The following is a 27,859-nucleotide window of genomic DNA, read 5'->3' as shown; positions in this document are numbered from 1 at the left end:
CGGACATTTTCTCTGACGGAACCCAAACTGACAGATTGTAAACAGAATCAGGTGAGTCACTGTTTATCAAATGAAACCCTCATAACACACGTTTATTCTTGTTATCGGGTGGATTATAATCCATGGCGGACTCACAGGTGTGTTTTTAAATGCGTTTTAATGTGACTGTGGATGTAAAGGCGGTATGGAAGACCGTTATGTCTGAATCCCGGACAGTGACACCGGCGGACACGGCGCCCTTCTCCCCGGGATTGTATCGCCATTAGGGGGTTTATTTGAGACCCGAGCGGGGTGTTTGCGCTGCGGGGTTGGGGGTGCTGTGTCCCGGCTGTAGAGGCAGGGAGCTTGGGGCTCGGGTGGGGCTGTGGAGGTTACTGACGCCGGGGCGAGTGTGGCTTCGTCCGCCGCCGCCGTCCACGCCTGGCCGAGGCCGGGGGGCTGCAGGGTGGGAGAGGAGAGAGGCCGTGTGCCCCCAGTGCCCAGGGGTCGAGGGACCACACTGGTTGATGGACGGGTTTGCAATAGAGAACAACGAATTAAATTGGGGGCAGATAGTATCCTGAGTGGTGTAGGTGCTTCCAGACCTCAGAGGTGTCTTTTTGTTTCGGTCAGATCTGTGGAAAAGTAGTGCACTGAACTATACTGGGTCACACTAGTATACTATTAGCAAGCCATTAGTATCCCATTAATACTATTTGTGCACTGTTTTGACCCAGTTATCTTACTACACTTCTTCTTCACAAGGGGCGATGGGCGTTCAGTGCTGGGAGTGGTGGGGGCAGAGAGACGGCTGTCCGGCTTCAGGGCGGTATTGTGTGCCCGTGTGCTGCAGGTCTGGGAAGGGTGTGTTTTGTGTTTCTTTTACTGTGCCAGGCAGTGCTGGCATCACAGTGGCTGGCAGGTTCGGGTGATTCGTGAGCACTGAGATCTCAGCACAGGTTCTGGGGGTGTGTGTGTTTCTGTGGGGGGTCTCTGTGGTCTTGAATCCCAAATCTGCGCTCTGAGCCACCAGGCGTTGACGGTCCGACCCGGCCTGAAGGCGCTGCATTGGTTAGCATGTGTTGGGTGTTGGAGAAACGGCCCGTCTATCGCCTCGGTGCTCAGTGGGAGGAATAATGTTGCTGCCCCGCGGTGTATTGATTGGCTGATCGGTCGGTGCTCACAGGCTGGAAGGTTATGATGATGAATGTGTCTGTAGTGCCGGCGTGCGACTTTCACTAGCACACCGAGGTCACCAGAGAGCTGGGGTGCCGCTCCCCCTGCCGCCTGCGAATACAGACCTCCCGGCCCACAGCGGGGCTTCAGGTGCGTGGGGCAGCTGGTCCAACTCCCAAAGCCTGCCCGGGACCGTTCTGCTGCTCTGCATCCGGAGTTATTGCCGGCCTCCCCATCCTGCCCAAGTCTATTCCCAGACTCTGACTCCCCTTTTCCGGCTGCGCTGTGGGCTGGAGATTTGTGTGCAATAAAGGAAACCAAATTCGGAGTTCTTTGTGTCTTTGTGTATTAAAAGTGTTAATGGTTTGATTTTGTGGGTTTAATGGGAAAGACAAGCCGTGAGCCTTGGCTAACAGTGACCTGGAGACACCAGAGTGAAAACCAAACACGGCCTGAAAAGGAGACACCAGGAATTGTGTAGGAAAGGAAGCTGTTAAATAAATATCAGTTCGAGAGGATGTCCCTCCCGGCACGTGCACATTGAAGAGTCGCCTTATCCACGGAGCGATTCGATGCACCAGCAGGGCGGCTGTAACTCGGAACAAGCTCTGCTGATGCTTATTGAATTTGGGCGGCCTGTGCAGGTTCTCTCAGCCCTGGGTGCCACTCCTGTGTGCGGCCCCGTGGCGGTCACTGCTGACGTCACATCCTGGCCTGAGTGGGAGTAGGAAAGAGTGAGAGGGACAGAGTGAGCGAATGTCAGTGAGAGAGGGAGTGTGTGGGCGTAGCGGGCTGAGCTGTGGAGTCGTGCGCAGGACTCCTGGCTCATGTTGGCACGGAAAAGCCCGGCTGTTGTGGAAGCTCTTATCACTTTCCGCTGCCCGATTGGCTGGCCCTTACGTCATGCAGTCTGAATTATTAATGGCCTGGAGCCAGCCAGCGAGCGAGGGAGGGAGGGAGTCGGAGACTGAGCGCTGGCTGCAAGAGGAGAGGCAGCGGGGTGTGTCGGGGGCTCATCCGTGGGAGACGGACACGCTCGGCGCTCGGACCCCCACATCCACGCCTGCGCGCCTGGCTGACTGACTTGCTCCGGAGTCCGTCGGCCCGTCCCTTCAAGGGTGTGCGGCTGAGCGAGGACCGCTTCTCTCCACGGCTCCTGTCGGGTACCTGCTGTGGTGGCGAGGGTAGGGGTGTGGGGTGGATGGAGTGGGGGGGGGATGTTGTTTCCACAGAGTTTATGTGTCGGACGCATGTGTGTCCTTGGTGTCGCTCTCTGGGAAACGGGCGCTTGTGTGATGCTTGTACACGGAATTGAAAATAAATCAATGTTTTTGGGAAAGAGCGGCAGTGGGAGGGAAAACGAACGAGGACACTGTGACGTAAGTAAAGGACTCCTGTTATTATTTCGCACCAGGGCGGCGGTTCGAGTCCTAACGATCTGGTGTTGTACAACAGCCCGAGTGTAGGCTGATGTGTTCGCAGTTCCCACGGTGCAGGTTGATATATTGATGTAGGTGGGGGGGATCTGATAAGTTTAAGGGAGGAGAGCACAGATGTAGAGATGCTGGATGCGGTGGTGAGTGTGGCGAGACCTGCCCTGTGTTGTGTTGCCTGACACCCTGTGTGTCGTGTGTTTCCGCAGGTGGCCCGGGGGCTGTGAGAGCTGTGTCAGGACTCCAACCCGTGTCTCTCTCTGGACGGTGTTGCCCTGCGCAGAGACGTCCTGCCCCCCGTGGACAGAGCAGAGGTGGACGGAGCCATGAAAGGTGCATGAAGCTATGAAGGGTCTGGGCACTAGTCTTCAGCCCCTGCCCCCAGACCAGCTCTCCTCCTAGGCCGCCTGGAATCGACTCTTTGCTGCGTCTTTGTTTTTGTTGTGTCTCCGATTCAGTCCCAGGACTCTATCGTAGGACTGTAGCGGTGTGGGGAGGGAAACGAGACGAACCAAGACAAACACTCCTTGCTTTTTGCCTTCCTGTTTGTGCCGGGGCAGAACACACAGCCCCCCGCCGCCCCCAGGAGACCATGTCTGGCCGGCTTCCCGCGTGAATCGGTCAGCAGATGCCCAGGCGTCTCCCGGCGCTGCAGTGAGAGGCCGTGCGGCTCCGTCGCTCCCGACACGCGGGGCGCTCGGCGGGGGGCCCGGTGAGCATTGGGGGGCAGGGAAGGGCAAAGATGGAGAGGCGGGAGGGTGAGAGCGTCAGCCCCGCCCTGGAAGTCACGGAGGACTTCCTGCACTGCTTCGATGGCCCCGTGGAGAACCGGCCCCCCGCGGCCCCGCCCAAGGGCTACGGGGCCCAGGAGGACGTCTCCCGTGGCATGCTGTGGGGGTTGCTGACCAAGGAGCAGCTGGGCCGGGGGCAGGAAGGGGGCAACTCCAACCGCCTGGAGTGGGCGGACCACAAGGGGGCGCCCTCCTTCAACATCTTCAGCATGTGCCACGGGCGGAGGAGCCGCGCCCGCTCCACCAACGACCTGGCCGCGCACGCCAAGGACGGCGGGGGGGGCGGCTTCAAGCGCGGGCACAGCCGGTCCCGCTCCGACGCCAACTACAGGTCCGTGACTGACAACGCCGCGCTGGACTGGAGCATGCCCGGCGCCAAGGACGGCCTGGGGAGAGGAGGTAGGACTCCACAAGTGTGTCTCTATGTGTGTAGACCTCTCTGTGTCCCTGTGTGTCTGTGTGTCTCTGTGTCGCTCTGTGTGTGGACGTCTCTGAGTGTGTCTGGGCCCTGTGTTCAATCGCACGGGTGCTCCTGCCTGTCCTGTTGTTCCTGCTGTGTTTGCCGCGAGAGACGCATCCACTCCAGCACCGAGCGACATCAAAGGCAGCGGCGCCTCAATAGTTCTTTCTCTCCGTCGACAACCTTGCCATTGTGAGCGCGCGGCAGGGCTGACCTGGGGGGGAGGGGAGTGAGAGAGAGAGAGAGAGAGAGAGAGAGAGAGAGAGAGAGAGTGTGAGTGAGTGAGTGTTCATTTATGAATGTTGTGTGTGTGTGTGTGTGTGTGTGTGAGAGTTAGAATGGGGGGGCAGGACTGGACACATTAATACTCTAATACTGTAATACTGTAACTCCTGTCTGTCAGGGAAACCTATACCAGTGTGGGGGTCCATGTGGGGGTCTGGGAGGGCTGCTTTCTGGTCTCGCTGACAGACGGACCTGTCTCCGGTGTCCCGGGCTCGGCACACACAGGCTGCGGTCCACACGCTCCCTCAGCACGGCGATATTAACAAATTGAATTCAGGTTAAAATGGATAACTAAACAATATTAATTAATTTCTCCCTCCCTGGTTCTTTGATGCGCGCCAGCTCTCCCACACAGACTCGGGTCCGGCATCCCATAGCCGCTGCCTCCAGCACCACTGCCCCCCCGCCCCCACTAAAGGGGTTTACGTTTTGTTGTTGTTATTATTCTGCTGCACTCTGCTGGCGCGACTCTCTCGTCTGACCGCTGTCTCTGTAGTGCGAAATTAGCAGCAACCTGGCCTGGCTGGCTGAGTCAGACCCGGCGCCTTTTGAAATTAAAATGTATTTGGCCGGCGGCGCGCCCCCCAACCCCCGAATCTGCCTAATAAGAAGAGCGAATTAGCCCCGCGCCGATTTCCCTGCTCATCTGGAGTCGTGAGATACGCTCTGGATGCTAAAGGTCAAGTGCTGGCTGTAAGAGTTAGATAAGGAAACTAAACCAAGCTGAACTAGAAGCCGTGTTTGTGTGCCGGGAGTTTGTGTTTCGGTGTTCAGTCCTTGCGTTCGTCTGTGCGCTGTTGTGTAGTTTATTAACACGACTGTCTCTTGCTAAGCAGTGCAGTGCAGTTGACACCGAAATTATGTTTCACTCTGTCAACTTCAATTACTCAATTAACCAACTTAATTGATTGAGAGGGCTCAGGTGGTGGTGAAAACCTCCCGGCCCTGGGTTTGACAGCCCTGCCGCAGACACTCGGACGTTTTGGGAAAGAGAAGGAAAGGGAGAGTTTCTACACGGCGGGTGAATTGACTGACCGTGCAGCGCCAACTCGCTGGCTCGCTAGCCAGATTACCCATGAGTGCCAGAGATGCCAGTGCACTTGGCAAAACCATGGTTGTCCTTCTGGCAGGAGTACAACGGTATGATAGGGAGGAAAAAGGAAAGAAAAGCAAAATGACAACATTCAGCAAATGAGAAACATAGAGCTCTAAGGCGCAGCAGCCTGTTACACGTGACTCGGCAGCTCTCCGGCAGGCCTGTGCTAATTGCAGCCGGGAGGGAGGGAGGAGGGGAGGCCGGTCTCGGTGGGCCTGTGGGCGGCTCCATTGTGTCACAGCTGAGCCTCGTTCGTGGAAAAACACTGCAGGAACTTGTGTTGGCTGCTCTCGGCACACCGGCGGTTTACAGAGTTCAATCATGTCCAATAAGAGCCGTCCAAGTGCCAGACAAACCATACACAGACCTCCCGGTTTCTGCTCCTCTCGTTCTAGTTTTTGTTTACCCCCTGATTGCAGACGCCCCGTGTCTGGGCAGTACCCTCACCTTTTAGCCTCACCGGTCTGTTCGTTGTGTTTCTTTATTGATGTGTTTATTACTGTCTAATGTTCAGCAGTTTTTCTTGTGTGCACCTCTGCCGGTGTGTGCCGACTCGTGTTCTGTACAGGTTGTTTTTACTGCACTTTGTGATGCTTTGAACATGTTTCTCATGAGAACTGTGAGTCGTATGTGTAACGTGTCTACTAATAATAATTAATAATACTTTATAATAATAATTATAGAGGCGACAATCAGTTCATTAATCGGTCAATATTAGGTCTTAAGAAAGATATAAAACATGTCGTTGTGACCAGTTATCAATTCTGAAAATCATTCACGATAAACCGCACCCGGTCGCACGGCACACCGAGTCCGCTGGCGCCGGTTCTGACTTGCCGCTCCCGCCTCTCTTGCAGAGTCCAAGGAGTCGTCCCCCAGCCTGGTGAAGAAGGGCGAGCTGGAGCAGCGCGAGGGGGCGGTGGGGCGCTGGAGCTCCTGCCACGTGGAGCTGACGGCCTGCGAGCTACGGCTGTACGGGCTGGACGGCAGCGGCAACCGGCAGCTGTGCACGGCCTACTCCCTGTCGCACTGCCAGAGCGTGGCGGCGCCGCTGGGCCCGGATGGGCGCGTCCTGCAGGCGCTCTTCTTTAACAGCACCCGGCTGCAGCTGCGCGCGCCCTGCCAGTGGGAGGCGCTGGACTGGCGGCAGCGGCTGTGGGAGCGCGTCCTGGCCGTGCGGCCGGTGCAGCAGGGCGAGGACCCGGCGGTGGCGCCCTCTGCCCCAGCCCCGCGCCCGCCCTGCCGGCCCACCGCCCTGCCCCTGTTCACCCAGCGCTGCCAGGACGTGCTGAAGGCCGGGGTGCTGTACCAGCTAACCGACCTCAACAACTGGAAGGCCTTCACCTTCGTGCTGAGCAAGGCGCTGCTGCAGGCCTTCCCCACGGAGGGCCGGGGCCCGGTGTCGGAGCCGCTGCTGCGCCGTGCCCTGTCCGGCTGCCTGGCCGTGCAGCGCGACGACTCTGAGGGCCGCACCGCCTTCCAGGTGGTGTTCGCCAATGATGTGCTGCGGCTGCGCGCCGAGACCGAGCGCCGGGCCCAGGACTGGGTGGAGGCCCTGCGCACCGCCGCCGCCGCCCAGCGCGCCGACCCCCCCGGCCCCGCCCCGGCCGCCGGCGCCGTGGTGCTGCGAGGGAAGCCCAACCGCGAGCAGCGGCGACGCCGGGACGCCCAGCGGGGGCAGCGCCAGTCCGTCACCAGCAGCTTCCTGCGCATCCTCACCTGCCTGGCGGTGGAGAAGGGCCTGACCGCCCAGAGCTTCAGGTGTGCAGGTGAAGAGCTTCCCGTTCCTCCACCAGCCCCCCGCTGCGCCTCGCTGCCTGCTGTGCTTCTCCTCCTTCATCCTCTCCTCTCATCCTTTTCTTTTCTTCTCCTTCCTCTTCTTTCTTCTTCTTTTCGTCTTTCTTCTGCTTCTCCTTCCTTCTTCATTTCTTTTCTTCTCCTTCCTTCTCTTGTCTTTCTCCTCCTTCATTCTTTCTTCTCCTTCCTTCTCCTTTTCTTCTTCCTCTTCTTTCTTTCTCCTCCTTTTCTTCTCTGTCTTGTGCTGCTCCATGCTCATGATGATGATAGTGATGTACAGCTGGACAGACGGGTGCTGCGGTTTTATTGATTTATTGGTCAGTTCGGTGTGTTTATAGTGCCATTCATATCAAATGACGTAAATACATTCAAAACAAAAAACAATACATATAAAAATATGGTCATCAAATCAACAAACAAACCACAGTAAACTGTAAACAAACAGAAGCCTCCTGAGGCCGGCAGTCGCAGTGCTGCAGGGAGCGGATTAGAGAGTCCATTAGGCGCCGCTCAGACACAGCACTACGATCTGTGATCTCTAAACCCACCCTGATAATAAGACTCCTACTCACTCCTCCTGTCCCTCTCTCTCTCTCTCTCTCTCTCTCTCTCTCTCTCTCTCTCTCTCTTGTTTTCGTTTTATCTTTCCCATCATAGTTTCACTTTCCTACTCCTCTCCATCTCTTCTCTTCTCTTCCCCAGTATCCTCTGTGCCTCTCTCTCGTTTTATCTTTCCGTCATCCTGTTTATCTTTTCTAAACCCTTCACTCTGCTCTTCCTCAGTCCCCCTATCTCTCAGTGCCTGCCTCTCTCTCTCTCTCTCTCTCTCTCTCTCTCATTCTATTTTATCTTTACATCACTGTTTCACTTTCCTACTCCTCCTCTTTCTCCATCTCCTCTTTTCCTCTTCCTCAGTCCCTGCCTCTGTCTCTCTTCCTGCCTCTCATTTTCTTTTTATCTTTCTATCACAGTTTACTTTTCCTAAACCCTTCACTCTCTTCTTCCTCAGTTATCCTATCTCTCAGTGCCTGCCTCTCACTCTCTCCCTCTCTCCCCCTCTCTGTCTCGTCCTCTTGTTTTATCTTTCCATCATCGTTTCACTTTCCTACTCCTCTCTCTCTCCTTCTCCTTTTCCTCTTCCTCAGTCCCTGCCTCTCTCTCTCTCACTGCCACAGTGTTGACCAGTATTGAAACATCACTCACTTATCTTTGGGCGTGGGGGGGGGGTGGCAGTTCCGTCGTGTCGCACTTTAATCTCTTCTCTCGCTAAACAAATAGAGCTGCCCTCCATGGAGCAGACAGAGGGATTAAGGAGGTGGGGGGGTGGAGGGAGGACGGAGGAGTGCGGTGGGGGGGCAGTAGAAGCAGGACAATGGCAGGTTATTACTGTAGCCGAGCCCCCAGTGCCTGCGCCCCACAGGCTTTGATGGACCCCCCCCCCCCCATGCCTCTGCCTGACACTCTCTGGACCCAATTTGTCAGGCCCACAATGGGGGGATTTGTGCCTCCTCTGTGGACCCCCTTGGAAGGGCTCTTGCTGCTTTAGCCCCCCATTCAAGAGCCACCCGGTGGCCTTAATTACAGACTTCAACGCTAAAAGGCTGAGGAATTCGGGAGCAAAGAAAACACAACTTGGCAAAGAAACGCAAAAAAAACGAATACTTCTTTCACTGCCCCCCCCCCCACGTGGCTGTGCTGCCCCCGGACTGGACTGTCTCCTCCTATAGTCACTGCAGAGACCCCCGCTGCCAGGGGAGAGGGGCTCGGTACTGGTGCAATGTGTGTAGTGTGTAAGTGTGTGTAGTGTGCCTCAGTGATGGAGTGATAAGCTGAGGTGCAGGTTGTCTGCAGGTAATGGGCTCTGAGTCCGATGGTGTGTGAGTAAGTAAGTGTATGTGTGTAAGTAAGTGTGTGTGTGTATTTATGTATTTATCGGTGTGTGAGTAAGTGTGTGTGTGTATGCGTGTGTTTGTAAGTTTATGTATCTATCAGTGTGTGTGTGTGTATTTATGTATTTATCCGTGTGTACGTGTGTGTATTTATGTATTTATCGGTGTGTGTGGGTCAGTAAGTGTGTGTGTGTGTGTATTTATGTATTTATCTGTGTGTGTGTGTGTGTATTTATGTATTTATCAGTGTGTGCGCGAGCAAAGCATGTCAGGCTGCATTCAACAGGACGATACACACACAAACGCACACTTACTCACACACACACACCGATAAATATATAAATACACTCACACACGGGAATAAAGGAAAACAAAGCACGGGAGGAGAGGCGCAGGCAGCCTTTGAAGTCCCATTGAGCGCGCCGCATGCGGAGAGCCGCCCGAGCCGCAGACCCCGACACAACAGCACAGTGCGTTAGAGGGGCTGCACACCTTTGATGTGTGTCACGCCCCTGTCCCACCTCCCCCGTGGCCCTCCCGGCCCTCCACACCCCCGGGACCTCTGCCATGTCGTGTCATGAGAAACGGAGCACCTTGCCACGGTGCGCACCTTCACCGTGCGTGTGAACTTCAGTTAGTCACCTGATCTCTCTCTCTCTGTCTGTCTGTCACTTTTTTTTCCTCTCTCTGTCTGTATGTCTCTCTCTCTCTGTCTGTCTGTCTCTTTCTTTTCCTCTCTCTTTGTCTCTCTCTGTATGTCTGTCTCTCTCTGTATGTCTCTGTCTCTTCTCTGTCTCTCTCTATGTCTCTGTATGTCTGTCTCTCTCTTTCTTTTCTTCTCTGTATCTGTGTATGTCTGTCTTTTCCTCCATCTCTCTATGTCTCTCTGTGCAGGGACAGGGGGAGGGGGAGGGCGGCAGCCGTGTTTAAGTGCACTCTGGGGCCCCGACCACAAGAGACGGTAGCGGAGGCCTGCCGCCACGGCGCTCTCGGCCCGGCGCCCGGCTCCTTCCCAGAACTGACACCGCGCTGCCTGGCCCTCTTGCTGCCCCGAGGCTCTGTGGCTTCCCCAAAGCGGGGGCCACGGAGGGGAGAACCAGGGGGCCGCATCTCAACAGAGGCTGCTGGGGTGGAGACGCAGGCTGGACAGGATTGATAGAAATTAAAATGGAGTAAAAAAAATGTACCCACCACACGAAAACAGACCCGAGCTGGAAATCCATACGCGCCCGAGCAGAGGCCCGGCAGCCGTTATTTTTAGATTTTCCGTGTGGTTTGCGCGATGGCGGAGAAATTACAGGGCGCCTCCGACACACTACATTAAGTGCAGCTTGTCTGTGGCCGGGCGGCACTGCTGCCGTGTCATCTGATCATCGGCCCGGGCTCCTGGACACGACCACAGACTTTTTATATCCCGGGTCGGGTCGCTCGGCAGCCCCGCTTCGGCTCCTGGCCCACGCGGCGTGTTTACACAAGGCTCCCCAGCCCTCGGTGACCCAGAAGCGCTGCAGCCCGCTTCACCAACGAGTCGATGAGGCTTTTTCTCCCTCCCTGATTTTGGTTTGTATAACCGACCACTGAAAAAGTGTAAACACTGCGTCGGACTTAGCTGTTCTTTATTATATATATATATATATATTTTTTATATAGTCATCTCAGAGCTGGAAGTAGTACATGTGTATAAGCCGTCCAGTCCAGTCGACACGGCAGAGGGGGAGGCCCCGTGTGTCGGTCGCCCGCAGAACGGTGTGCCGCCACGTGACACGCCACACTGCGCTTCCTCTCGACACACAGCGCTCCCAGCATGCACTGCACCGAGCCGAGAGGGACGCCCTGCAGCCGTGACAGAGACTCGGGAGCCGGGCTCGAGTGTCCTGCAGCGATTTCAGTGCCGCTCACATGAAACGGTTACTGCCGCGCCACCCCGCGCCACTCACCGCCAGTCTCCCGGGCAACCGGCCCCTCTCTCTCTCTCCCTCTCTCTCCCGCTCTCTCTTTCTGTCTGTCTCTCTCCCTCTACCTCTCTTTCTCTCTGTCGGTGCCAGTCTCTGTAGCTCTCCCTCCCTCTACCGATCTCTCTGTCCCTGCCTCTCTGTCAGTGTCCGTTCCTCTCCCCCTCCCCACCGATCTTGCCCAAAAGCTTCCCTACCCGGCCTTTTCATCTCTCCTCCTCTCCTCCTTTCTTTTTTTGTTTTGTTTTGTTTTTGTGTTATTTCTTTGCTGGCGAGGTTCTCTGCACATGTGGGTCCCTGAACGCGACCGGTGACTCAGACAGAAAGTACCGGGAGAAGAAAGAGAGAACGAACAAAAACATTCCCCTCTCTCCCCTCCTCTCCCCCTCCCCCTCTCACCGTCTCTCCTCCTCCCCCCCCTTTCAGTTTGCTGTATTGGCCTGATTGGAGTAATACAGTGTTGCCAAAGCATTTAAGGAGCATAAATGTTGCATGTTCATACATTCATACGGCCTGCGGACTGGGGCCCAAGCTGCACAAGACTCCTTCAGTACTGAATGAGTTCAGCATTAATGGCAGCAGGTCTTTCCTTTTTATCTCGACTCGAGTCAACCAACCAATTAACCAATCAAACTTTCGTTATTGATTATAGTGCGGAGTGTTGACAGGGAATACAGCGGTCTAGTGTACCTGCACACAGATCCCCCAGTCCTCCTCTGTTAGTAGTCCCACCCGTCTCCAGATAGTAGTCCTAACACCAGTGTGTGTGTGTCTCTCTGTCTCTGTGTGCGTCCGTTCCAGGCTGCCAGTGTGCGGTGGGTCTGTCTCGCGGACGGGCTAAGGTGTGCTGCTACAGCGGCTGGTACTACTGCCAGAGCTGCCACCAGGACAGCCTGTTCCTCATCCCTGCCCGCCTGCTGCACAACTGGGACACCAGCAAACACAAGGTACGGCCCAGTCTTTTGTGTGTCTTGTGTCTCTCCCCTATTCAAGTTCCTAAAAGCTTTATTGGCATCACTGAGTGACGTCAGAGTTCCCAAAGAATTGATAGACGGGCCCAGGGCTCAGGAATCGGGCCCAGGGGCTTCAGGGGCACAATAAACACCGCAATGATGCACCAGAGACTGTAACAGACATGGACTTGTTCATAGTGGGGGCATGAGTGACCGCTGGGCGTCCCCTTCCCTCCACAGGTGTCCAAGCAGGCGAAGGAGTTCCTGGAGTTCGTGTATGAGGAGCCCCTGCTGGATGTGCAGCAGCTGAACCCATGCCTGTACGGCCAATGCGACGCCCTGGCAGCCGTGCTGCGCCTGCGCCAGCAGCTGCAGTCCCTGCGCGCATACCTGTTCAACTGCCGCGCAACCGTGGCCGAGGACCTGCGTAGACGGTGAGTCGTGGACTGGGGAGAGAGAGAATGGGGAGATGGATGGGGGGGGGAAGGGAGGGAGGATGCAGTCTCTGCAGCGGTGGGGCCGCTTGTGATTGGTAGCCGATGGCACTGATGGCACCGTGCCGGGAGAGGGAGAGGGAGAGGGAGAGGATTATTTGACTGTTACTCAGTTTTATTTATGGTCTGTGTAATAGTGCTTTGGCCACACAACTCCTGGGTGTCATTCCAACAAATCCAACTTGAGTTTGAGAGACGGAGACGGGCAGAGAGAGAGAGAGAGAGAGAGAGACTTTTTTTACTTTTTATCAGACTTTGCAACAAGCAATAATTTATACAAAATGTATACATTTCCCCCCCCCACCCAAACCGTTTTACCTCCGTCCCTGATCTGTACACCTTTAAATGACTCGGAGCAATACATACAACAAAACAGCCATCAGATAATAAGACCCAATACATACAGCTGGCACAGGGCATCATTAGCACACCAGACCTGTTCACAACTGTCCCGATCATCCATCCGTCCGTACCAGTTACACTCTGCGCTCTCACCGCCTCCCTCTGCTCCTCCTGCTCTTATAGACGTCTGTTTTGGCCGGGCCCAGCTGGTCCACATGGCTGGTCTTTCTGGCGTGTCTCGCCCCAAAGATGAAACCTTTTGTGTAGGAGAGCTGGGGGAGCAGCCAGCGACCCAGCCACCCTCGCACCCCCTCCAGCACCCACTCCCAGTTCTTCCGCTTACTGGCCTCATCCCCCATGTGCACCCCCAGGTATCTGAAGCCTCCCCTGCTTTATGTCTCACAGATCCCCTTTCTTGCCCTTTACTGCACTCCTCTACAGCACACTGCACTCAGAACTCGGTCACTTGTCTATCACTCTGTGAATCAGCTGACAGAACAATATTGTCCGCCTGTCAGTAGGTTTAGAGCCTGACCCTACAGTGTGTGTGTGTGTGTGTGTGTGTGTGTGTGTGTGTAGAACGGAGGGGTTGTGTACACGCCCTGTTTTCCAGTGAGGAGTGGAGCTGTACGGCTCCGTAAACCTCCCCTCATGGTTGTACTTTGCTCCGGGTGTCGACCCCCATGTCAGGTGACCCTGCGGTGAGGCCCGGCCTGGCTAACAAGAGCAGGTGAACTTTGAGTCAGCCACTTGTCTGTGTGCGCCGGCGGCTGCTAACGGCTGCAGTAAAGCACCGGGGTGCGGCGATCGTACCAGAGGTTGCTGATTGCCAGAACAAACAGAGCTCTGCCCTCGTGTCCCGCCCCTGCGCCTGGTGAACAGGGGAGGCGTGGCCGGAGCGCAAGGGCCCGAGTGCCATGTGTGGCTCTATGGAGGCCTGTGGGCAAACACAACAGAGCTGGGCCTGCAGGAAACTGGTTTCTTTGTGTGTTTGTTTGGTTTTCTTTGTGGTTTCTTTGTGTCTTCGGCCAGGGAGGGAGACAGGGGTGTGTGAGCGTGTGTGTGTGTGTGTGTGTGAGAGAGAGAGAGAGAGTCAAAGGGTGAATGAGACTGTGAGAGGGAGAGTGTGAGGGAGGAAGAGTGAGAGAGAGGGGGAGAAGGAGTGTATGAGTGAGGGAGAGTGAGACTGTGATGAAAAGACAGTCTGCCTGCCTGGGCTGAACCAGACCCAGCTGGGTCACCCCGATTCTTGTGGTTCTTGGGAACAGAAATGTCCAGCAGAGTTTAAAGCGTGTGTCTGTGTCTCTGTGCGAGTGTGTCAGTGTGTGTTTGTGTATTTTCTGGGTCCAGTCCGAGTGGCGCCCCTCCGTCCGCAGTGAGGGTGAGTGCATGGGGGGGCGGCCCCTGTGTGAAGGCCGTGCATTAACAGCCGCGTCTCCACTTCACCCTGAGCACTAATAAGGCAGAGTGCCGTTGCACGCCTGTCTCCGAGACGTCGCCGAGTCCATTCAATTAATCTGCGATTCTGGCTTGGTGGTTGCCCTGGTTACCCAGCTGTGAGTGCCCTGGCTGCAGCTGGATGAAGGGATGAGTGCGTCTCTCTCTCTCTCTCTCTCTGTCCCTGTGTGTGCGTCTCTCTCTCTCTCTCTCTCTGTCCCTGTGTGTGCGTCTCTCTCTCTCTCTCTCTCGCTGTCCCTGTGTCTCTCAATTTTTCCAATTTCAATTTAAGGGTGCTTTACTGGCATGACGAACAGGTCTGCAGTTAATATTACATACAGTGAGGGGAAAAAAGTATTTGATCCCCTGCTGATTTTGTACGTTTGCCCACTGACAAAGAAATGATCAGTCTATAATTTTAATGGTAGGTGTATTTTAACAGTGAGAGACAGAATAACAACAACAAAATCCAGAAAAACGCATTTCAGAAAAGTTATAAATTGATTTGCATGTTAATGAGGGAAATAAGTATTTGATCCCCTATTGGCAAGATTTCTGGCTCCCAGCTGTCTTTTATACAGGTAACGAGCTGAGATTAGGAGCACTCCCTTTAAGAGAGTGCTCCTAAACTCAGCTCGTTACCTGTATAAAAGACACCTGTCCACAGAAGCAGTCAATCAATCAGATTCCAAACTCTCCACCATGGCCAAGACCAAAGAGCTGTCCAAGGATGTCAGGGACAAGACTGTAGACCTACACAAGGCTGGAATGGGCTACAAGACCATCGCCAAGCAGCTTGGTGAGAAGATGACACAAAATAACTGTCCGTCTCCCTCGGTCTGGGGCTCCATGCAAGATCTCACCTCGTGGAGTTTCAATGATCATGAGAACGGTGAGGAATCAGCCCAGAACTACACGGGAGGATCTTGTTAATGATCTCAAGGCAGCTGGGACCATAGTCACCAGGAAAACAATTGGTAACACACTACGCCGTGAAGGACTGAAATCCTGCAGCGCCCGCAAGGTCCCCCTGCTCAAGAAAGCACATGTACAGGCCCGTCTGAAGTTTGCCAATGAACATCTGAATGATTCAGAGGAGAACTGGGTGAAAGTGTTGTGGTCAGATGAGACCAAAATCGAGCTCTTTGGCATCAACTCAACTCGCCGTGTTTGGAGGAGGAGGAATGACCCCAAGAACACCATCCCCACCGTCAAACATGGAGGTGGAAACATTATGCTCTGGGGGTGTTTTTCTGCTAAGGGGACAGGACAACTGCACCGCATCAAAGGGACGATGGACGGGGCCATGTACCGTCAAATCTTGGGTGAGAACCTCCTTCCCTCAGCCAGGGCATTGAGAATGGGTCGTGGATGGGTATTCCAGCATGACAATGACCCAAAACACACAGCCAAGGCAACAAAGGAGTGGCTCAAGAAGAAGCACATTAAGGTCCTGGAGTGGCCTAGCCAGTCTCCAGACCTTAATCCCATAGAAAATCTGTGGAGGGAGCTGAAGGTTCGAGTTGCCAAACGTCAGCCTCGAAACCTTAATGACTTGGAGAGGATCTGCAAAGAGGAGTGGGACAAAATCCCTCCTGAGATGTGTGCAAACCTGGTGGCCAACTACAAGAAATGTCTGACCTCTGTGATTGCCAACAAGGGTTTTGCCACCAAGTACTAAGTCGAAGGGGTCAAATACTTATTTCCCTCATTAACATGCAAATCAATGTATAACTTTTCTGAAATGCATTTTTCTGGATTTTGTTGTTGTTATTCTGTCTCTCACTGTTAAAATACACCTACCATTAAAATGATAGACTGATCATTTCTTTGTCAGTGGGCAAACGTACAAAATCAGCAGGGGATCAAATACTTTTTTCCCTCATACATTGAAAAAAATAGTTTTTCATAAAATATATTACAGAAAAAAAAAGGGAGAAAATATTATTGTACTTATAAGTAAAATCTTAATATACATGTGCATTTACTTTATTTATAACTAACAAATTTACAGCCTGTGCTTGTGTATGTTTTTACGGTGAGCCCCTATTGGCACATTTTGGCAGGTGGCTCTCTCTCTCTCTGTCCCCCTCTCTCTCTGTCAGTCTTTCTCTTTCTCTCTCTGTGTCTCTGTGTGTCTCTCTCTCCTTGCGTGTCGGTGTGTGTCCGTGTTGTGAGAGTCCTGGAAGCTCCCTAGGGAACTAGCCGGTCTCGTTCCAGAGGTCACCCCTTTTCTCTCCCTCCTCCAGGATCTTCCCCAGGGAGTACCTGCTCCAGCACATCCACCTGTACTCGCTGGCTGACCTGCAGCAGGTGAGAGACCCAACCTTCCCCCCCACCGTCCCCAGACCCACATCACAGAGCGTCTGAGGGGTCCCGGACTCTGGGTGCCACCGTGTCTGCAGCAACCAGCACCCACTTCCTCTGCTCAGGGTCTCCCTGTGCCCTGCTGGCCCACAATGTCCTGCCCAGTGCCTCTGTCTCCTTGTCCCTGTCCCTGTCTGTCTCCCTGTCCCTGTCTGTCTCCTCTTCCCTGTTCCTGTCTCTGTCTGTCCCTGTCTGTCTCCTCATCCCTGTCCCCGTCTGTCTGCCTGTCCATCTCCTTGTCCTTGTCCCTGTCTGTCTCTCTGTCCCTGTGTCTCTGTCCACCTGTCTCCCTGTCTCTCGGCGCACACACACACTCACTCACTGGCTTCCTGCCTTTCTCCCCCCCTACTTCATGCTTCACTCATTCTGTCCCTTTCTACTTCCCCCCTCTTCTCTCTGTGTCCTCTCTCTCTCCCTACCCCGCTCCCCCCCCCTCCCTCCCTCTCTCTCTCTCGCACGCTGACACATTGAGAGCTGGTAATCCTATTTCGCAGGCCGTCACAGGGAGGCCGCTATCCAAACACGGCTGGCCGGGCCTTTATGTCCCTAATCCGGGCCCTTTCTGAGCGCTCTAATGGGCTGCACAAGCACATTCGCACCTCTGCTAATGGAGGGGGCGGCGGGGGTAAGTGCTGGGTGTTAAACACTGTTTTTACTGGATTAAGAGTCCGACAACAAAGGCCCCGCGGCGCAGGGGGCAGGGGGCCGGGGGGCTGGGGGCCTCGGCTCTCCCCTCATAACGGCGCTGCTGACAGCTGTCCCGGGGGTCCCCGATAAATACATCAACGGATTGATTAATGAGCGAGGGGCTGTGAATTGAGCGAGACGGCGTCTGTCACAACTGCTGCCCAGTGTGCCGCTCTCTCTTTCTCTCTCCCCCTCCCTCTTTTCTCTCCCTCTTTCTTCTGTCCTTTTCTTCTCTCCCTCCATTTCCCTTTTTTCTCTTCCTCTCCCTATCCCTCTCTTCTCATCTTTTCTCCATCTCCCTTTCTTCTCTCCCCCTCCCCTTTCTTCTTCATTTCTTCTCTCTTCTCTCTCTCCCCCTCTCTCTCCCTTCTCTCCTTATTTTCTGTCCCCCTCTCCTTCTCTTCTCTCCATTTCTTCTCTTTCCACCTCTCCCCTCTCCCTCTACTCTGGCTTTAGCTCTCTGCGTTGCAGGGTCTTTCTCAGAGATGGGCTCTCTCCCCGTCCCGTGACATGTACAGTGCGTGTTCAGGACATGTTGAGAGCATGTTCAAGGCATGTACAGTGCGTGTTTAGCAGTGGGACCCTGCCTGGGTCGAAAGGCACTACTTGCCCCCGCTGCAACTCCCCCAGGCTGCACTTGTTCTGTATTCTGCCCCACCCCCTTGGGGCATCACTCTTCCTGCCCCGTGGGGTCGCCCTTCTCAGCCCTCCTCAGCCCCAGGGTGTGAGCGGTGTGTGTGACAATCACGTCCCCCTCACCGACGCAGGGACCGCTGTGCTCGGCCGCGCCTGTCGGGGCCGATTAGGAACTCCATGTCTCAGGCGGTCAGGCTGCGAGTCCCGGCACGAGCTGTGGGGGGGTTTCGGCTTTGATCCACAGCCTGGAACGGCAGCAGCAGCCGGTGATCTCCACCGCAGCCCTGCGTGTCGCTTAATCGTGTAGTTTTGTCTTATTCGAGCCCTGGGTGCCGAGCTGCGCTGTGGGCGTATCTGTGGCTCGGGCTGGACCCACGGTCACACGCCGAGCAGAGCACAGATCAGACACACTCCCAGCTGGGCTGAAGCCTTTCTAGAGCAGATCATCATCATCATATTAATAATCAATCATCGTTCATTGTGGTGTTGTCACAGACCTCCTGTAGAAGCAGGAAATACATCGTTTAAACAAACAAACACGCACAAACATCTTGTCCAGCTCTAACAGGATTTTCCAGTTTGTGTTGAGGCAATGTTTCTTCTTGTTTAACTTTGTTTCAAGCCATTTAATTCTGTCAGTGCCCTGTATGTGTGTCAGAGTGTGTCAGAGTGTGTCAGAGTGTGTCAGAGTGTGTCAGAGTGTGTCAGAGTGTGTCAGAGTGTGTCGCACCAGTGCTTGCACTTTGCCCAGGCTGTGAGGTTCAGAGCGCTGCCCTGGCTGGCGTGTGTGTGGTCTGTCAGTGTGATTCACGTTCACCTCGAAATCTGACCGCAGTCCTGATGCTCGTCTCCCGCTGTGACACTGTTCCATCCAGGGCCTCACTGTGGTGTCATACGCTGCGCTGCGCTCTACTGCGCTGGCCCAGAGTGGACCCGGTTCTCCCACAGTCGACAGGCCAGAGCAGTTCTGATTGGGTCATTGTGGTGTTCCCAGGTCTAATGCATTGAGGCTCAGTGAGGCACGATGAACCCATAATACACTGGGACATTATAGAGCCACGCCATGTTAATGAGTGGGACGAACGCACACACTCACTAACACGTGCTCGCAAACTCACACTCTCCCTCCCTCCCCCGTCTCTGTGTGTCAGAGTGCAGTGTGGGAATGCAGGTGTGTGGCTCTTTCCCTTCCTCTCTCTCCCTTGCTCCCTCTCTTTCTCCCTCTTTTGCTCCTTCTCTCTCCTTTGCTCCCTATCTCTCTTCCTCACTCCAGTTCTCCCTTTCTACCTCATTCCCACTTTCTCTCCCTCACTCTCTCCTCCTCTCCCCCTCTCTCCCTCACTCTCTCCTTTTCTCTCCCTCGCTCTGTCCCTCTTGTGTGCACATGCACATGTGCCGGCCTGTCCACAGTAGCACCCTCCCCCTCAGCGCAGAGACCCTTGCTGCCCTGCGGAGGGGCTCTTCCCTGCCTCCTCCTCCTCTTCCTCCTCCTCCTCAGCGCAAGGTGTGGGCTCCTTCTCTGCCCCCAGCCCCCTTTTATTTTTCCCCCTCTCTCCCCTCTTCTCTTCTTTTCTTCCTTTGCTCCCTTTCTTACGGCTTCAAGAATGCTCAGAGCTCCTTTAATTGGCTCGCCGGCCCCAGTGCCAGGTGGACCCACTTGTCATCGCCCCAGTGAGTGCCTGGGGGGGGGCCTGCCCTGAGCACAATCGCCATTCCTGCCCCATTCAGGGCCACAATGCGCCTCTCCGCGACCCGCACTTTCAAAGCCCCGCCGCCGTCACTAGCGCTCTAATAAGTGGCATTCACTCATATTATTTATTTATTTTTTTAGCTGCCTAAAAGCCCTATTTGCCTTCATTAAGGGCTTTTTTTTGTGGGGGGGACTTTTCCTTGCGAATTGTGTAGCTATATTTAAAGTATGGCTTTTGTTTAGAGGTATGCAGGCCGAGCGGTGGGCTGCGGTGGGTGAGGTCTGTTCCCCTTGCGGTTTTATTTTTTAAATAATTAGCCCGTCTTATGGCGGGACTGCGGTGTGAAGAGTGACCACGACTGCAGCGAGTGTGTGAGAGAGAGTGAGAGAGAGTGAGAGTGAGAGAAGGAGTGAGTGAGTGTGTGAGAAAGAGAGTGAGTGAGTGAGTGTGAGAGAGAGAGAGAGTGTATGTGTGTGTGTGTGTGTGTGTGTGAGGGAGAGAGTGAGAGTGTCCAGCCCAGTCCAGTCGCTGGACACAGCCAACTCGCAGGGACGCACCTTTATTCAGTTCAGATCAATTTAAATGTATCTTCAGTGTGACGCGGCCAGCCTCCATCCGGGCGCCGCTCTCTGGATCCCCGGGTCCATCCGTCACCGTCCCGGCATCTTACACGCACAGCGCCAGACCACTAGGACCCCCCACTAACCAGCTCCCTCTCTTCCATGGGGGTCCCCTCCTGCTCCAGGTTATCGACGGCAAGCTGGCCCCCTTCCTGAGCAAAGTGATCAAGTTCGCCAGTGCACACGTGTTCGGCTGCAGCCTGTGCTCCCAGAAGGGCTTCGTGTGTGAGCTCTGCCACAGCCGGCAGGTCATCTTCCCCTTCCAGGACACGGCCACCAAGAGGTCAGCCTCGGCCCACATACATACAGGACATACTACACACACACGCACACATACAGGATATAGCACACACACAGGACATAGCACACTAAACACGCACACATACAGGACATCTCACACTAAACTCTGTCATGGCTGGCTCTTAGCCCGTGACAATAAGGGAGACCACACTTGGGGTAAAGACTCATAACAAATGCTTTATTTACTGAACTTAATATAACATAAAGGTAGTCAATGAGCTGTGGTCGTCAGTAATCAGTAGTGTAGTGAGTGGATGTATAGGCATGTGATGAAATGTAACAGTATAACACAAAGCAACATGAATCAAGACATGCTCGTGGGGAGAGACCTTGTGTCCCCTGCCTGAGACACACCGGTGACAGCTGTCAAGCTGACGAGCCTCTAACTCCGCCCACCACCGTCCTGAAAGGGGAAAACCCGAACACAGCAGATGGAGCGAGAGAGCCGTCACAACACGCACACATACATGACATAGCACACAGAGGATCATATTTTAGTAATTATTATCATTATTATCCTCATTAATATGATGGTATTCTACTCTTCCCCTCCCCGTCCCTCTCTCTGCCCCTCTCTCTCAGGTGTGAGGGCTGCGGCGCGGTGTTCCACGCCGAGTGCCGCTCCCGGGCCCAGCCCTGCCCCCGCTGCGTGCGCCGCGAGCTGCACAAGAAACCGCGCGCCTTCTGGAGGGGCCTGCAGCCGGGGGACGGCACGGCCGCCGCCGAGGACCCCTACAGCTGCTTCGAGCTGCCCTTCCAGGACACCTGAGGGAGGAGAGGAGAGGGAGGGAGGAGTGTGTGTCCGCCTGTGAGTGTGTCTGTGTCTGTGTGTGTCAGTTTGAGTGTGGCTCTCTCTGTAGAAGATAAACAGGCTCCCCAGTTGTGTGTCTGCCCCCCACACACACACATACTTCACACAGCTGCCTCACCTGAGCACTGCCCCCCCCAGTGCGTAATGACAGTCGAATTATCGGCGCACTTCCACTCGCCTTTCATCTTGAAAATCGCTGCTTCCACCGGCCCTCCGCCATTGCCACGACAACCTAAATGGATAAAAGGAAAGACTGGGGCGAGGGGGGGGCGGAGGAGAGAGAGAGAGAGAGCTGGAGGAGGGATACCTGGGAATAATGCGTAGTGGTGGGGGAGATGCAACAACCGAGGAGGAGGAAGGGGTTCGATGGGGACAGAGGACCGAAGTGACCTGGTGCCGTTGCCCGTAGTCTCTCTGCCAGCCTCTCGGGGGCAGAACTGTGGCTTGGGGTGGCCCTCAGGGGCCCCGGTGCAGCAGGAGCTCGGTACCGTTGACTTCAGAGCCATGGTGGCCATGGTGGCCTTGTTGCCAGGACCAGAGAATGCCAGTACAGTGCCGCCTCTTCTACTGCTCCTGATTTGTGTGTGTTTTATGTGTCACCCAATGCACTGCCAGGGCTGAACAGGTCGGGTCGGGGCGCTGTGTTCATTCCCCTCAAGCCATAGCTGTCCAGCCGAGCCGCCCCTCGGCATCGACACGCGTGTAAATACGGTCGCGTCCCCTCTGCCTTCTCCCTCCATCTCCGCGACTCGAGTGTCGAAGGCAGTCACGCCCCCGTGTGCGCCCTGCTGCCGGGGGAGCCGACTGTTCTCTGGGGCTTCCCGTCCCTCTTTCTTCCGTCTGTGTTCGATTCCGACTGAAATGCTTGAGATTTAACTCTTGACTTCTCCCTATGCAACCATCGTTGGCCTTGTTTGTGTGTATCTGTGTGTATCTGTGTGTATCTGTGTGTATCTGTGTGTATCTGTGTGTATCTGTGTGCGCGTGTGCGTGCATGTGTGCGTGTGTGTAACTGTGTGTGCGTGTGGGGCAGTTGTCGTTGACGTCGTTATCCTCCAGGCTGGTTTGACCTCGGTGCCCCGAAGGTTGGTGCAGGTCAGTGGGGTTGGGGGTCAAAGGTCAGGACAGACTCGGACAGGGGGCCGGGGGGGAGGGATTGGGAACTGTTGCTCCAGAATTGTAATCTCTCCTCCATTCTCTGAAAAACTATTTAAACAAATAAAGAACTAATTACAGGGGAGGGCGAGAGGCAGGCGGGTGTGGGACTCGGATTGTCCGTCCGGTCGTTGTGCAGGAGTGCTTCTGTCGTCTTCAGCTTCGGGAGAAAGAGCTGTCGTTAGTTTGGGCTTTGAGATAGAGGAGTTATCAGAGATGTGACCCTGGGGAGAGGTGTGAGTGTGAGTGTGAGTGTGTCTGCCTGTTTGCTTGGCACTCATAACCCCCCCAGCCCAGTGAAAGAGACCCAGCCCTACCTGAGCACAGCTCCAGCACTTGCTAATGTATGTCCTGCACTGAGAGCTGTTTCCTATTGTGGTTGTTTTCCCTGTATTCATGTTGTTGAAACAATGCAATGCGTGTGTCAATAACTGTGTGTGTGTATATGAGTGAGGTTTGCCTCCTGACTGAATCCCCCCAGCAGCGGGACCGACCCACCGCACCGCACCGAGCCATGTGACTCCGGAGGCCGCCGCCGCCGCTCAGATTCAGGGATGTCAGAGGTGGCAGGGCTTGCGAAGCGAAGACGTGTAAAAAGAGGAGTGAATGACTACTCATTGGGCGGTGGGGTGTTTGTGGGACATCTGCCCCAGAGCTGGAGTGTCCATCCCGGCCAGAGGCACCGCCGGCTCCACCGCACCGCCGTCCTGCTGCCTGCAGGGTTGTGTCACACTGGAGTCTCTATTTAATGCATACAGTATTTCGTGTGTTTATTTATTAGTGTGTCCTCTGACAGCGGCTGCAGTCCAGCCTCGCTTTGCCCCGTGTGTGGAGGGCTGTCTGTTGTGTAACGTTGTGTTTAGACGCTGCTCTCAAGCAAGACTGTGTTTCGATGCCCTTTTTTTTTTACCACTGATGCAAATAAACCCAAACTGTTTAACACACAGCCGTGTCGGCCTCCAGTTTGCGTCGCTCTGGTCACAGGGTTCTCCGGTGCAGAGAACGTGGTGTTTGTGTTACCGGTGTTCAATTGACACCAGCGCCTGTCCTTCATAGAAAGCCATGCGGTGAGATCGCACGACAGCAGGTGTGTGTGTGTTTGGTGCTGCTGTTAAAACCAGCACACTTATCCGCACACGACAACACGAGGCTCAATCCCAGCTTTTCCTACAATATGTTAAAAGTGGAAAAATCTTCCCCCTTGTTCCCTCTCTGTTTTGGCTCAGAACCTGGGCCGCGTCCTCTTTCATGTCACCGCTCGGAAAATCCTCTCTTCACTCCTGCACGCGCGCTCTCACCGCAGCCCAGCCCCGCCGCTCGGAGCCCAGTCTGTGGTTCCAGAGTTTCCCTGGTCGGTTCCCCGGCGCTCGGGGCCCGTCCCACCACAGGAGTGCCGGGGAAACCTCACCACGGAAAATCAGAACATCATGGGCTTTGATTGTGTGGTCTGGGTTCTGTTTTATTCCCTGACACTAGCGTTGATTAGCTGTGGTCGGCTGTCGAGTGGGTTTGGCAGAGAGTGCCGGGCCGGTGATGTCAGGAGGTGAACACCGATTCGGCTGTGGGGAATAACGCGCACACGCAAGGGATCGTGCACCCACACAGCATCTCCTTAGGGTTCTCACTGCCTTTAAAACAGAAGTTGAAGGTGTTGGAAATCTGGGCTGGTTTCTGCGGCCCGTTCCATGGCTGGGGTGCCTCTCCCGTGGACCTGACCCGACCCCGGTGCGTCCGGTGACTGGGAGCGGTGGGGCAGCTGAGAAGCTAACGCAGCCCCACACACAATGGAGGGGCAAGAACCCGTCTCAGTAGCCAACCGGCCCGACCGCGGCAGTAATTGCCAGCAAACGCCACCCTCATTCTCTCTCCCTCTCTCTCCTTTATTCTCCTTTTTTCCCATGAGGGCCGCAGCCCCCGCGGTTCTCCCACAGCGAGAGAGAGTGAGTGCAGCCAGCCCTGCCCCCCCCACCCGTCCCCTGCCGCTCCGTTTCGGGGGAAAGAAAGGGGGGGAATGTAACCAATTTGGTGTGTGTACACTGCGCCGAGTAATTAATTTGCCTCTGATTTTTATTGAGGGCCTGGCAAATTGAATATGAGTGTCCGCAGGGCCTAATTGTCGCTGCCAATTAGTGCATTGTCAGCGACGACAATGCCTGTACTGTAGCGAGCGGAACGGCTCCTTTGTGCTTCTCCAGTGGTCCGCGGGGCAGTCAAGACTCATTTAGGGCTCTGACAACACGGGCCAGCGCTGCCATCGGAGCAGAGACGGTTTAAGGATCACACCCGTCCCCCCACACACACACACCAGAAAGAGAAAAAAAAGTGTCAGCCCCTCACCCGCGCACACAATCGAACACACAATCCCCGCTCACAGTACAACACACACACAAACTGGGACAAGGACCGCTGTCCGGCTCTCCCGGCAGGTCAGGACGCCCCACAGAAGGCTTCGCTTCACTTCAGCTCTGCCCCGCACTGCCAGCGGACCTGTGCCTGAAACGAAGCCACTGTTGAATAAAGGAGTTGAGGCGGTGGCACTAATCCTGATCACTAATCGATCCCGTTTCTTTTCCATTGGCTAAACTAAGACGTGGTTTGGGGTTCTGCCTGTTAGCTTCTGACACACACACTCGCACGCTAACACACATCCTCACACACACACACATGCTCATCTCACCTCACCCACAAAAACACACAAACACTCGCACACACACCCTGACAAATACTCTTAGACACACACACACACATGCACACACACCCTCACCCACGCACTTACTCACACACAGAAAGCTGAATAAAGGATATTTTAGTTTGTTTCTGTACTGTGTGTTTTTCCAAGGGTGTGTCCCAGCTCTCTCTGTCTCTCTCCGCAGTGTGTGTAAGTTGTGGGTTTCTGGTCCAAAGTACACAGGGGTGGAGTGTGTGTGTGTGTGTGTAGGGGGGGGGCTTGTTTACAGCCAGGAACCGACACTGCCATGACCTGCCAAACACTGAGATTACAGCTCAGAGGCCTTTGACTGCAGTTACATGACCAGGGTGAGCAAACACACATGAGGGCACATTCCACAGCAGGTGAATGTCTGCGTGTGTGTGTGGGGGGGGGGTGTCGGTGAGGTGGGGAGCTGTAGTCGGTGGCACGGGCGTCTCTCACCGATGGAAGGCACCCTGGATCATGACGCTCAGGAGTGCTCAGGCAAAGAGGTTCTCTCCCTGCCCACAATCCCCCTCTCCCTCTCTTTTTCACTCAGCTCGCTGTAGTGTGCTGTGCAGTGTGTGCAGTGTCGGTAAAGAACGAAATACTCGGGTTCACTGGCCGACGCACTTCATTGCCACGACTGTATGACAGCGTAGTCACAGGGGCAATAAGACTAGCACAATCCCCGTACAATAAAATGCATCTCTCCAGCACAGCTGCCACCTCACTCCCTCCCTCCGTCCATCTCTCCCTCGTGCCCTTTCTCACTCACTCTCCCCCTCTCTGTCACTCACTCTCAATCTATCCCCCTCTCTCTCCATCCCAGTCTCTCCTGCTCCCTCTCCCCCTCACACACACACACACTCACTCTATTGTTCTCTCCGCTCGGGATCTATTCAGCCTCTTCCGCTGCTCATGCAAATGTGCGCACGATACAGGCCCCGGATTTCGTTGTTGTTTTCTTGTTGTTTTTCCTCCATCAGCCTCTGACACTCGCTGACCGCCGCAGCGCAGCGACCTGCCGGGGGAAGCAGCAGCCTTCGCTGACAGCAGGTGAACAGCGCTGGTGTGTGCTAGCCTGTGCACCTGGGTACAAAGAAGAACAATACAGAGAGCGAGAGGGAAACAGGTAGAGAGAGGGAGAAGGGGAGATGGAGGGAGAGGGAGGGAGAAGGAGAGAGAGGGAGAGGGAGCCTATGCAGTGAGTGGGGGGGGTTCAATTATAATGCCACTAAATCTGTTTCACAATGACCCTTAAAATCCTAGTTATTACGAGCTGCAATAACAGAGCCGTTCACAATCGGGTTACTGTGCGATGGAGACCGCCAGCTCAGCTAGTCATGTCTGCCCCTGTTCGGCCCAGGGTGGCACTCGGTGCAGTGTGCTTCAGTACTGCATCGGCTGCTCTGTCCTGCATGAACTCGCCTGGTCACGCCACGCAGCTGAACGGGATTGTGGACCCGAGCAGCGCCCCTCCTCCGCCTCCCAATGATTAACCCGCTGGCCGCCCGGGCGCAGGTGTGTCGTGGTGAGTGTGTTGAGTCAGAGTGTTTACTGACACTGAGCAGCGCTGCCTTGTACAGGATGGAACGTCTTTCCTGCCTCTTATGTCTGGCGGCTGCTCCAGTGACCTCTCCCTCTCTCCCTCCCTCCCTCCTTCTCCCTCTCTCAGTTTCCTCTCCTCTCTCTGGTTGGTTCCCTCGCTGTGGGACTGTCTTGTGTCCAGCTCAGCTGAGTGTCCAGTGCTGCGGTGGGAGGACTGTGCATTAGTGTCATTGCATACGTGTGTGTGTGTGTGTGTGCAGCACCGCGTGACTCGAATCGTGTATTTAAATAAACATAGAGCAATACAGGATGCAGCGCTGAAGAGGCTGGAAGTTGCAAATAAAAACAGACTGCTGTGGGGGGGGGGCTGACAGCACCGGACTCCCACTCATTGTGTCCCTGCATTGTCTCACATCCTGCTTGGAGCAAAATCCCCAAAACCCACAACCAGGCCTTCGAAGTCTTTACCTCTCCCTCTCTGTCTCTCTCTCAAATTCAGATTCAAAATGAGCTTTATTGGCATGACAAGTTTACACTCCCTCTCTCTCAGAAACAGAAACACAGGCCGAACACCCTCCCAAAGTCTTCTCTCTCCACTTCAGCCAGTGAGACCCGAGCAGTGTGAAGCGCTCTGTTGCAGGGTCACAGATCCTCACAGCGCAGGGTTAAACAGTGCCAGGATCTGGGCTGCCACAGAAGAATCAAAGTACGGAAATATAAATATAAAATATATGCAAATACAGTCAAATGGCGCAGAGGAAAGAAGGAAGAAGAAGATGATGATGAATGCAGTCTGACATTCCTGTAATTTGTTTTAAAATGTTGTGATTTCTTCTCTCTTGCAAAGTCTGGTTTACAGTGTATTTCCTCAATCAGTTACAAGTGTCCCTGCAATAATAAGAAGCAGCGGGACAGTACTGTGACAGTGATGTGTCTGGGATGCTCACAGAACAGATCTTGCAGGCAGCTTCTAATGTTTGATGAATGAAGTGCAAGCCTGTTATTCTCTGCCGCAGCTCGGGTCTGTGGTCAGCAGAGCCGGACGAGCCGCTGCGTGAGGCGCAGGACCGGCCGCAGACACCTGTGTGCGAGCAGCGCTCCTATTGGCCAGCCCGCCTGCCCGGGGGCGTGGCGAAGGATGCCTGTGGACGGAGTGTTCGACGCCACGCCCCTTTCCCCGGGCCGGAGAGCGGGTCTGGCCGGGAGGCGTGTGCGGGGGCGTGTGCGGGGGCGTGGCCGGGCCGGTGGCGGCGCAGCGGAGAGACTGT

General features: G+C 54.9%; 1 protein-coding gene across 1 annotated transcript; it reads left to right on the top strand.

The window, feature by feature from the left end:
- plekhm3 (pleckstrin homology domain containing, family M, member 3) lies at nt 1-23,295 on the top strand. The gene is made up of 8 exons (XM_066687819.1): nt 1-51; nt 2,798-3,778; nt 6,078-6,989; nt 11,660-11,805; nt 12,052-12,245; nt 16,334-16,397; nt 20,211-20,368; nt 20,968-23,295. Exons 2-8 carry the CDS (start codon nt 3,331-3,333, stop codon nt 21,152-21,154), a joined length of 2,109 nt encoding a protein of 702 aa, XP_066543916.1. The 5' UTR covers nt 1-51; nt 2,798-3,330; the 3' UTR covers nt 21,155-23,295.
- The last annotated feature ends 4,564 nt before the right edge of the window (nt 23,296-27,859 follow it).

This window comes from Amia ocellicauda, chromosome 16 (genome assembly GCF_036373705.1).
Source record: "Amia ocellicauda isolate fAmiCal2 chromosome 16, fAmiCal2.hap1, whole genome shotgun sequence".
Lineage (NCBI taxonomy): Eukaryota > Metazoa > Chordata > Actinopteri > Amiiformes > Amiidae > Amia > Amia ocellicauda.
The sequence above is the reverse complement of the archived record's forward strand: the minus strand, read 5'-3'. Positions and strand labels throughout refer to the sequence as shown.